At 43.0% G+C, this 12,146-nt stretch overlaps 1 protein-coding gene across 1 annotated transcript in view; it reads right to left on the minus strand.

The window, feature by feature from the left end:
* Positions 1 to 9,626, minus strand: part of zc3h7bb (zinc finger CCCH-type containing 7Bb) — a 39,155-nt gene extending 29,529 nt beyond the window's left edge. Inside the window, exons 1-3 of the mRNA XM_055663214.1 lie at positions 9,480 to 9,626; positions 3,361 to 3,455; positions 984 to 1,023 (exon numbers count right to left, since the gene is read on the minus strand). Of these exons, the coding sequence (XP_055519189.1) occupies positions 984 to 1,023; positions 3,361 to 3,428 (108 nt within the window). The 5' untranslated portion in view covers positions 3,429 to 3,455; positions 9,480 to 9,626. The remainder of the gene's footprint in view (positions 1 to 983; positions 1,024 to 3,360; positions 3,456 to 9,479) is intronic.
* Positions 9,627 to 12,146: the final 2,520 nt, after the last annotated feature.

Here is a 12,146-nt window from a genome sequence, read left to right on the forward strand (position 1 = left end):
ATTCGATCAATCTACAGGAGGTTCAGTATCTATCGCACTAAAGGGGCTGTCCCACTGTACGAGCTAATTCAAGAGCTCTCCCGAGTTTAAAAAAAAACTTGTGGTAAGCACAGAATGTACGTAGCGGGTACGTCGGAGCTCGGGACGTCTCTTAGCTGCTCGTCACGCTAATGGCAGGTACTCGGGAAACGCGGTAAGCTCGGGAAGATTTTTCAACATGTTGAAAAATGTCCACGAGAGCCCCGAGTACCTACGAGCGGCTATTACCGTAATTCTCCGAGTTCGAATCAGGGGAAACTCGGGAGAACTCTTGAATTAGCTCGTACAGTGGGACAGCCCATGAGATTAACCAGAGTGCCATGTAGATTTGTTCCAAAGCAGAAAATATGCAAGATAATTCTTCTTCCCTCATTGTGACCAAATATATTGACCTAATGTCTTGGTGCCCGAGTTTTATTCCTGGGGATGGGGTCGCTGAATTTATAAGCCTAAACCTTAGTCTTATTATTTTGTTTGTCTGTAATCCATGGTTAATAAACAGCCCCAATTCAAGACATAGCCTCACCCCCTGAACACACCAAATCAGTTCCATGTGGAAAAATAGGCACAGTTTTACTTTGAGATAAAATAGCATAGCTAAACGAGGCAGAATTAAATGTGACGCAAATTAAGGAGACCATTTCAACAGAAGAAAAAGAATGGAGGAGCAAAAATAAAGAATTTTGTTTGCCAGTTCAGAGAAAATATTTCTTTTGCAATAGGGTGAGATTAAGCATAGAACATTGCAAAGACAGAAAAGCTCCTTGGAATAACATCCATCCAGCATGGACCAGTCTAGCGCGGAGTCCTGTACTCTAAATTAAATGAGATTAGGATTGGAACCAAGGACTTTCCTCCCTCCAGTGTGGCGTGCACTAATTTAGTGAGTTAAACAAACAAATCAAAACAAGTTAGTAATCAAATACGGTAAGAGATGGATGTACCTCGTATTCATCTTGGCTTCCAGGATATGGTAATGGAGATCTGGTGGGAGAAGCAGATATATTCATTATCGTCAGTGAGATATCTTAGCAATATTGCCTATTAGGCAAGGATACAACATCTATAACTCATTGTGATGTACAGTTAGCTGGAGCAAGAATATCAGTGTCTCTCAACTGGAGTTGCACTATTTTTCCATCACAACCCTTAGCTAAGGCCAATTGGTCCATATAATGATGGTAATAAACGCAATTGGAAAATGGACGTCAGGATGGGCATGTGCAATGTGACTCATTTTGGAAGTGGCAACACAGTGACTACCAAATGTTTGGAAAATAAGAGTCTAAGAGGGGTGAAGCAGCAAAGGAAATCAAGAAAACACATTCACAAATCATTAATAGTAGTGACTTGCGTTAGTAAGACCAGAATACACTAGACTTAGATTCTAACAGAAGAAGCACTTGAAGCTAACAACATCTATGCATTTAAGGGCGGCACAGTGTTAGAGTTGCTGCCTTACAGCACCAGAGACCTGGGTTTGATCCGGACTACAGGTGCTGTCTGTGCGGAGTTTGTACGTTCTTCCTGGGAGGGTCTCGACTCAAAACGTCACTTATTCATGTTCCCCGGTGATGCTGTCTGACCCGCTGAGTTACCCAAGCAATTTGTATCCTTTTGACCTACACTAAGGATAATTTAGAGGCTAATGAAATTATAACACCACACTTGTTTGGAATATGGGAGGAAACCAGAGCTCTCAGAGGAAGCTCATGTGCTCACAGGAAGAACGTGCAAACTCCTCACAGACAGCATCAGATATAACGATCGATCCTGTGTCTCTGATGCTATGAGGCAGCACTTCTGCCTTCTGTGCCACATGTTTGCTGAGCTCACTCTGAAGGAACTACAATTGACCTTCAAGGCACTGTAGGAGAAGGGAAAATACATGATCCAGCAGCATAGGATGCAAGACATGTATTGTAAATGAAATACATATGTTTGGCAGAGGGTCAAGATCAACATATAGCCTACAGTTTCAGATGAGATGTGGGTAGCTTACTAAAATTCAGAATTATCTCAATTCAAACATGGAAATCTGCCACTTGAATAAGGCATGGGAGGTTGATTTGTCTGAACTATATCTCCATATCTCAAGAGAGAAACTTAGCAGTGATAACATGTGCTCAAGTCTAAAATGCTGTCTGAACTTAAAGAAAATTCCTAACTGATCTGAAAGTGCAGACACAAACGTGGCCAATGTTTGATACTCAGAGAGATGATTAGAGTCAGTAACCAAATGAGAGAAGAGATGGCAGTTTTGGTTGCAGGCGGAGGGAAATCATAGGAAGGCTAAAATCTGCTGTCTGCTACCTTTGAGACACTGAGCACCAGGAGATTGTCTTTTTAGGCATAGCTGGTGCACAGTCTCTTGCCCAGAATAGGGGAATCGAGAACTAAAGGGTATAGGTTTAAGGTGGAGGTGGAAAGATTTAATAGGAATCTGAGCAGAAACTTTTTCACACAAAGGGTGGTGGGTGTATGGAACGAGCTGCCAGAGGAGGTAGTTGAGACAGGGACTATTGCAACATTTAAGAGACAACTAGACAGGTACATGGATAGGACAGGATTGGAGGAATATGGGCCAAATGCAGGCAGGTGGGACTAATGTAGATCGAAACATAGAAAATAGATGCAGGAGGAGGCCATTCAGCCCTTCGAGCCAGCATCGCCATTCATTGTAATCATGGCTGATCGTCCCCTATCACTAACCAGTGCCTGCCTTCTCCCCATATCCCTTGACTCCACTAGCCCCTAGAGCTCTATCTAACTCTCTCCTAAATCCATCCAGTGACTTGGCCTCCACTGCCCTCTGTGGCAGGAAATTCCATAAATTCACAACTCTCTGGGTGAAAACGTTTTTTCTCACCTCAGTCTTAAACGACCTCCCCTTTATTCTAAGACTGTGGCCCCTGGTTCTGGACTCGCCCAACATTGCGAACATTTTTTGATGGGATATGTTGGTCGGCGTGGGCAAGTTGGGTCGAAGAGCCTGTTTCCACGCTGTATGATTCTATTACTCAAAATCATATTCTTTTCCGACTTCAACAAATTCACTCGCTGGCAAAGGAAATTGGAGCAGATTCCTCTTAGCTAAGTCATAGGCACAGATACTGAAAGGCAGAGAGGGCCCATCCACTGCTGCAGACAAAATCAACTAAGTCATTATGGAGCAAAAACCAAATCTGGGACCTTCTACAACGCAATAACCCGATGCCCATAATCCTTGTATTTACATGACTGCGGAATCTCCATGATAAAACCTTACAGAATGTATTTTTCTTTCAGGAAAAAGCAGAGAGGTAGCATGGCCTTCCTTACTGAATGAAGTGTAATCCTTTCTGAATTTCTTCCTTGCGCTTCCGTGTACCTGGAGAGGTGCTCGACATGTTAACAGCAGCAGGCGCTGGTATCAGCTGTGGGGAAAATGAATCATCGTTATTCAGGCAGGAGGAAGGTGGAATTACAATGTGCAACTAAAGCCAAAACACACAGGGAGAAGCATTTCTTTGTGTTTCACATCAGTCACTATGGCATTAATTATTTTTGTTAAATGGGAGGGAGACAGCCATTTTGTAGATCACATGTTATATACTGCATCTTATTTATCCAATAAATGTATAGACAGTGGTGCGACTGGCGAAGATGACAATCGACCTTTCGAAATAGAAACATAGAAATTAGGTGCAGGAGTAGGCCATTCGGCCCTTCGAGCCTGCACCGCCATTCAATATGATCATGGCTGATCATCCAACTCAGTATCCCGTACCTGCCTTCTCTCCATACCCCCTGATCTCCTTAGCCACATCTAACTCCCTCTTAAATATAGCCAATGAACTGGCCTCAACTACCCTCTGCGGCAGAGTTCCAGAGATTCACCACTCTCTGTGTGAAAAAAGTTCTTCTCATCTCGGTTTTAAAGGATTTCCCCCTTATCCTTAAGCTGTGACCCCTTGTCCTGGACTTCCCTAACATCGGGAACAATCTTCCTGCATCTAGCCTGTCCAACCCCTTAAGAATTTTGTAAGAAATGGCGGCAAACGACGTGATGAAGATACCCAGAGAGTAATGTTAGGAGAAGATGACATTCATTCCAAACAAACATTGCAATACCATCAAAGTGGTAGTGCTGCTGCCACACAGCGCCAAAGACCCGGGTTCTATCCTGACTACGGGCGCTGCCTGTACAGAGTTCGTACATTCTCACCGTGATCGCGTGGGTTTTCTCCAGGTGCTCCGGTTTCCTCCCACACTTCAAAGACATACAGGTTTGTAGGTTAATCGGCTTCGGTAAAATTGTAAATTGTCCCTAGTGTGTAGGATAATGCCCGTGTACGAGGTGATCGCTGGTCGGCGCTGACCCTGTGGGCCTAAGGGCCTGTTTCCGTGCTGCATTTCTAAAGTCTAAAGTAATATGCTGGAATAATCCCATAGAAAGATGGTTCTCATTCCTACACACCCTTTCCCAGAACACAGCAGCACACTTCTAGCATTCTAGTAGAACGGGGGTTCACAGCCTGAACTCAATGTCTTAATATTGGGTTTGAACCTCGAGCAATCTTACTCTGACAGCAAAATAAAAGCATCTAAACTAAACCAACATGAACTATAGATTATTCCTTTCTCCTTGATCTGTGCACTGTGGGCAGCTTGATTTGACAAGTGTTAATGATGTTAATGATGTGGAGTCTAAGCAAGGATGGAACAGTGGTGCAGCAGTGGTGGCAGAGACCCAGGTTTGATCCTGACTAAGGCACCAGTAATGCAGATTTAAACACCAGCAAGCCCAGGACGCACAAATGTGAGGGTCCTGGAATTACTTGTTTTAGAAGGAACCGCAGATGCTGGAAAATCGAAGGTAGTCAAAAATGCTGGAGAAATTCAGCGGGTGAGGCAGCATCTACGGATGCTCCATATATATATATATATATATATATATATATATATATATGCTCCGTAGAAGCTGCCACACCTGCTGAGTTTCTCCAGCATTTTTGTCTACCTTCGATTTTCCAGCTTCTGCAGTTCCTTCTTAAACAAGTAATTCCAGGACCCTCACATTTGCGCACCCTGGGCTTGCTGGTGTTTAAATCTGCATTCACCAGAGAAATCCAAGTTAGTGGAGAAAATATATCATAGATTCCACCTGGTGGCAGAGCAGTTTCATGTCCGGGTTTTGGTGGAGGTGCTGGTTTGATGTGGAAACTGAAAGTACCTGTACTTTTGCCTGGGATTTCAGTTGCATGCTGTTTTTCTTGCAGTATTACGCAATTGAATTTTTTATTTTTTTTTAACATAAACAATGAGTAATAGGCACAATCTCTGAGCCATTTTATGAGTTGCCTGGTGAGAGAAGACTGAGTCTTTCTTTCCTCCCATCAGAGGGGATACCCGTCGGGTAGTGCAGCTAGTAGAGCTGCTACTTCCTCACACCTCCAGTATCTGGCCTTCACTCCTCTGGATCTTATAGAAACAAATAAAATTCTTAAATGATTGGACAGGCTAGATGCAGGAAAAATGTTCCCGATGTTAGGGGAGTCCAGAACCAGGGGGTCACAGTTTAAGAATAAGGGGTAGGTCCTTTAGGACTGAGATGAAGAAAAACCTTTTCACCCAGAGAGTTGTGAATCTGTGGAATTCTCCGCCACAGAAGGCAGTGGAGCCCAATTCACTGGATATATTCAAGAGAGAGTTCGATATAGCTCTTGGGGCTAACGGAATCAAGGGATATGGGGAGAAAGCGGGTACTGATTTTAGGTGATCAGCCATGAAGGGCCAAATGGCCTACTCCTGCACCTATTTACTATGTTTCTATGGTGCTGCCTCTGCAATTTTGCCTGTGCTCTGTGTGACCGTACGCGTTTCCTCTGGGTGCTACAGATACGCCCCTCCCCCACATCCCCAAAAATGTGTGGGTCAATAGATTAATAGGCAATGTGAATTACACCAAGTTTCACCAAAGTCCAGGGGGAGTTTGATGGGAGGGTGTGGTATGGGAATAAAAGGGGTTGGCTTAGCATGAGTGTAAAAAATGGTGCTTGCTGTTCAACAGGGACTCGTCGGGCCGAAGGGCCTGTTTCTGTGCTGTATCCTTCAATTACTCAAAGTTCACTTTTGCAATCTTGACCTGATTGCCTTGGCAAAACTGCAAGGATGATGCCATTGCCTAGGCCAACCTCCTTTTAGAGAACCATAAAGGGAACTTGGACCATGGTGTCATGGTCTCCTGTCATTAGGTCCCCCCCTGACTCCACAGTGTGAATCAAAACTGTAATGCCATGCATTAACTCTGGCATAAATAGCAGGGTTTTTTTAAACTTAGTTTGACATTGTCCTTATATTCTATTTCTGGGGCAATAAAGGCAAGTATTCTATTGCTCAATCGGTGACTTTATTTCTGTATCTTCAGAGAACTGGGTCTTCCTTGTAAGGTCCTTCCATAATAAAAGGCTCAAAGTTGTAAAACAGGACCCAGTCACCATTCTAAATGGTAAGTTATCAGTACTTTGTACTTTTCCTTATTGATCCTGGCACCTGCCTGTCCATTTTTCAAACATCCATGGGGACTGGACTTTGTGCCTTCCCCCACAGTGGGAACCATTGTGGGGGGAAGTTTTTATGTTTTAATATTAAACTTCCTCTTTAATGCTATGTTGCATTTTTATTAGTGTGCTGCAAGGACATCTGAATTTCCCCTGAATAAGGGGATAAAGTATTTATTATTATTATTATCCTGAAGGTTTATGTTGTTTGTCACCCATCTTGTCATCAGAATTTTGGTTTCACCGTACTCAAGCATTTAGACTATCCGTATGAATGACATTGTTCCAGCAAAGGTGTTTTAATATTCAGAGTTGGCTTGGCAGCTCCAATATGCTCCCACTACAAATATGTAATTCTGCAAAGTTACTTGTCTATACTCAAAATGTTGAAACTTAGTGGACAATTATTGCCACCAAAACTGCAGTCAATCATTTATTCTTGTTTTTGTGTTAAAAACTTATATAAACCCCCATGTACAGAGGTTTGAAATTCTACCAAGAGAGTTGCCAAGAGAATGTCTGTTTCTCTTGACAATTAAAACCTTATCGATCTGAAGAAGTGTCCCAACCCGAAACATCACCTATCCATGTTCTCCAGAGATGCTGCGTGACCCGCTGATTTTCTCCAGCATTTATGCCCTTTCTTGCATCTGCCAGCATCAGCAGGAACATTAAAAAGCATATTATCTAAATGGTGAAAGATTGCAGAACTCTAAGATGCAGGTGCCCTCCTATATAATTCCCAAAAGGCTGATTTGCTGATACAGCAAGTCATTAAGTAAACTAATGATGTTATTTTTTTATTGCTGGGGGAATTAAGTGGAAAAACAGTTAGTTATTAGCAAAACACAAAGTACCAAAGAAACTCCCGTCATCAGTCTGAAGAAGGGTCCTGCCCCGCAACATCATCTGTTCATTTCCTCCAGATACTGCTTGCAGTTCATCCAGCACTTTATATATTGCTAAAGCATCCAGTGTCTGCAATTTCTCGTGTCACCAGGAAGCTATGCTTCAGTTATCTAGGAGGGCATAAGTTATTAAATGACAGAATGGGCTTGAGGGACCGAGAGGCCTACTCCTGCTTCCAATTCAAACGTGCAATATATGCTTTTTTTCCATCACTCAAGTACAGGAATAAGATTGCCTCATCAGGAGGAGTGAATAATTGATAAGTTACATCAATAATTTTCTTTATAAATGTTAACACAGTATGCCTACAAACCCCCCTCATCCCTTCCACTCCTCCCCACTCTGTGCCCCACTTGGACACACATCCATTTCTCCCATCCCCTTGCATCTATATTCCTTCCTCTGGCTTCACAATTTGCACTTCTTCTATCCTTATCACACAATCTTTGTCTTTTCCTCTCTGGTCTTCGTCCAACTATCTGCCAATCAACCCCCTGCTTCACCTGTATCCACCTATCATTCGCTCAGCTTTTTCCTGCCCCTTCACCCTTCCAACTTTCTCCCCCTCCACAATCAGTCCAAAAGAGGATCCTGATCCGATATGTCACCTATCCATGTTCTCCAAAGATGTTGCCTGACCCGTTGAGTTACTCCAGCAATTTGTGCCTTTATTTGTAAACCAGCATCTGCAGTTCCTTGTTTCTCCAACACACAGTATACAATTGATTTGCAAAGTAAGATTAAGACATACCCAACATGGGGATTAAGTTACAAATACACATTCTGATCACCTCCCACACTGAAGATTGTGAGACCAAGGCCCACTTTAATGATTTGTAGCAAAAAGTTGATTCTTTAGCATAGTACTGAACAACACATGGGGATGGAGAAATGTTTCGTTTGGAGATACCACATGTAAACAGGCTCTACGGCCCACTGAGTCCACACGACCATCGATCACCCGTTCACACTAGTTTCTTGGTTATTGTACTTCCTCACCCATTCCCTACACACGAGGAGCAATTTATGGAGGCCAATTAGCCTACAAAATCCGCACGATTTTGGGATGCGAGATGAAACCAGAGCACCCGGAGGAAACCCATACCGTGAAAGGGGGAACATGCAAACTCCGCACACATAGCATCCGAGATCAGATCGAACCCAAGTCTCTGGCACAGCGAGGTAGCAGCTCTACCTCAACACTTACAGCCATTTTATGCTTCCTCGTGGAAAATCCCTTGATACTATCTCAAAAAAGGTGCTGTAGTCATTGCACTTTTCTCACCAACATCAGTGCAATGTAATCTGATTAGTATCACATCACAAGAGTAAATCCACGTGTATATGATTGCTTCATTTTTAAAGTACTTAATTATCCAATATGTACTTTGGGATGTAATAAGGTACTAAAGAAATACACATATTTCTTATTATTCCAGTGACTAAACTACAATCATAAATAAAGTTGATTATATCAGAGTTTCAAAATCATGGACATTATTTAAATTTAGAGATTCAGAGAGATTGTCCAGGTCACAAACCAGATTAAATATATGGAGGTTATGCTTCAGTGTGTGAAATGAATGGTTAGGGTGAAATTAACAACAAATTCGATTCTGAAAGTAAAATATTCTTTCCAAGTGTTAGAGGAAAGCTCGACTAAATGACTAATTTAGAGTGGGAGCACGTGGACTTTAATAATTGATTAAATTAGCTCACTCCTTGTCTGGAAATTAATTCACACAGAAGCAGTTGAGGCCTACAACAAAAAATAAAGCCGCGGTGTTGCGTAGTTCCCTCCCCGGCCACCAAACAGGTCCCCTGCTCTACTGCGAACGAGTCCGGAGGTCGGACCACATGACGATAAGAAGACTTAAAAAGAGAAAGAAACCGAAACCTAACCCTGCAACGGCTCTAAGGAGAGAATTTGAAGAATAAAAACTAGTGGCCACGATATATTTTCCCACATTGCATTTTTCATCAGTTTACCTCTTTCAGTGGGGTTTATTCCCTCTCTCTGGCCGCCTTGCTGGTTTCTGGATTAAAATCACATTTGTCCATCCAGTTACTGAAGGTTTAACGCTGAAGTTTCTGCTCCATCGCCACAGCATGCTCCACCCCACGCTCCGCCTTCTGCTGTCTGATTCAGAAGGAAGCAATACCTCCTGACGTCCTGAAATTGTACTTAGTCCATCTCTCTCTCTCTTTCTCTGAAACAAAAAGACACAAAGTGCTGGAGTAACTCAGCGAGTCAGGCAGCATCTCTGGAGAACATCCATGTCCACAGATGCTGCCTGACCAGCTGAGTTACTCCAGTACGTTGTGCCTTTTTTTTTGTAAACTAGCATAAGCAGTTCCGATTTTTTGTATGTCAAGTCAAGTCAAGTCAAGTCAAGTTTATTTGTCACATACACATACGAGATGTGCAGTGAAATGAAAGTGGCAATGCTCGCGGAACAACAAAACAACCAAACAAATTATAAACACAATCATAACACACATATTATTTTACATAATAAATAATAGAAGGAAAAAAATTCTGTAGAGTTAGTCCCTGGTGAGTTAGGCGTTTACAGTCCGAATTGCCTCTGGGAAGAATCTCCTTCTCAACCTCTCCGTTCTCACTGCATGACAACGGAGGCGTTTGCCTGACCGTAGCGGATGGAACAGTCCGTTGCAGGGGTGGAAGAGGTCTCTCATGATTTTGTTTGCTCTGGAGTTGCACCTCCTGTTGTATAGTTCCTGCAGGGGGGTGAGTGGAGTTCCCATAGTGCGTTCGGCCGAACGCACTACTCTCTGCAGAGCCTTCTTGTCCTTGGCAGAGCAATTCCCGAACCAGATGGTAATGTTCCCGGACAAGATGCTTTCCACCGCCGCTGCGTAGAAGCACTGGAGGATCCAGTGCAACTACTTTCCACCGCAACTACTACTACTAACCCGAGCTCTTCCTTATATTCCCATTGCCTCTTCTTAAATGTATGCCCATTCAAAGAGAAGGGACTCCTATTCCAAGCACTTTGGCTGCGATTTATAACAATTTAGAAGAGCACATTTACAGCAAATGTTATCCCAATGTAGAGGGTTGTAGAGAGACCCCTTCCACCCCTGCAACGGACTGTTCCAGCTGCTACGGTCAGGCAAACACCTCCGTTGCCATGCGGTGAGAACAGAGAGGTTGAGAAGAAGTTTCTTCCCAGAGGCCATTTGGACTGTAAACGCCTATCTCACCAGGGCCTAACTCTACTGAACGTTTTTCCTTCCATTATTTATTATGTAAAGGTATATGTGTGTTATGATTGTGTTTATAGTTTGTTTGGTTATTTGTCTTTTTGCACAAAAGTCCGCGAGTATTGCCACTTTCATTTCACTGCACATCTCGTATGTGTATGTGACAAATAAACATGACTTGACTTGATGGGCCTGGTGGAGGTGCTACACTCATCATGGAAAACCGGGTGGACACAGGAATCTTGGCAGCACTCATTGACAATGAATCACAGCTGTGGAAGAAATACAAGGTGGTGCTGAGTGGACCCCTCAATGCCTGGACCTGTTGATGGCCTTCTCAGTTCTGATCTTGGTATCAGAATTTGGATCTTTTCATTATGAAATGCTGTCTTTTTATCATGCTTTAAAAAAAACTTTTGCAAACATTGGTTTAAGGCAAGTGGTAAACGTAGTTGGTGTTTTTGCTTCATCTGAACACGATTTGCTTTTGCTCTGGATCAAAAGCAGGGTATGACGAAGACAAGACTGGAAATGTATTCAAAATGTGGTGACTTGCTGGAACTGCCAAATATTAAAAATGTGTTAATTCAAGCCCTTGTATTAGTATATTATTGTAATTAGTACCAAGATGCTGTGAAAATCTTTTGCTTGGCCCCTGGTTCCCCCAACACCCGGAACATGTTTCCTGCTTCTAGAGTGTCCAATCCCTTAATAATCTTATATATTTCAATAAGATCCCCTCTCAACCTTGTAAATTCCAGAGTATACAGAGTATTCGCGTTTGCTCGCTGAATTTCATCAAAAGTAAGGCATTATTGACTTACTTTTGATGAAATGCAGCGAGCAAACGCGATAATTCCCGATATTTTGGACCTTTAAATCTCCACGGCAAATGTCCGCTGTTCACTTCTGCTGGATTGGCACCTTCAGCTCCCTCTTTAATTTACCTTAGTTTCTATCTTTTTTTTAACTGTAAATCTAGGTAGCTGTGCCTCACGGTCACCCCGACTGGCACAATAAATTGCAGATCAAAACCTGGCCGTTTTCTATGTTTTTAACGGGTGGGAAAGTGCATGTTTTCCCATCCACTAACATGTACCGGATGTCTAGCATGTCCTCCACTTGAGATTTTCGGTCACGTGGGTGCGGATCTACGCTCCAGTGACCTTTCGTGAAATCACCCTATAGCCAATGAACTGTGGTCTCAACCAAAGATCTTATAGCGACCCACACAAACTGTTGCCCCGCAACATTGATTACAGTACGAGTTGGGTCGGGTTAGGTAGGCTCAGGTTGCTAAAATGGGCGTGGAAAAATGCCCATGATCCCCTCCATAGCGTACTACACGTCAGTCCATTGCATTTAGCAGGAGTAGCCTATCTTGCTCTGCTATAAGATCTTTGGCCTCAACTACCTTCTGTGGCAGAG

This window comes from Leucoraja erinacea, chromosome 37 (assembly GCF_028641065.1).
Source record: "Leucoraja erinacea ecotype New England chromosome 37, Leri_hhj_1, whole genome shotgun sequence".
In the NCBI taxonomy this organism is placed as follows: domain Eukaryota; kingdom Metazoa; phylum Chordata; class Chondrichthyes; order Rajiformes; family Rajidae; genus Leucoraja; species Leucoraja erinaceus.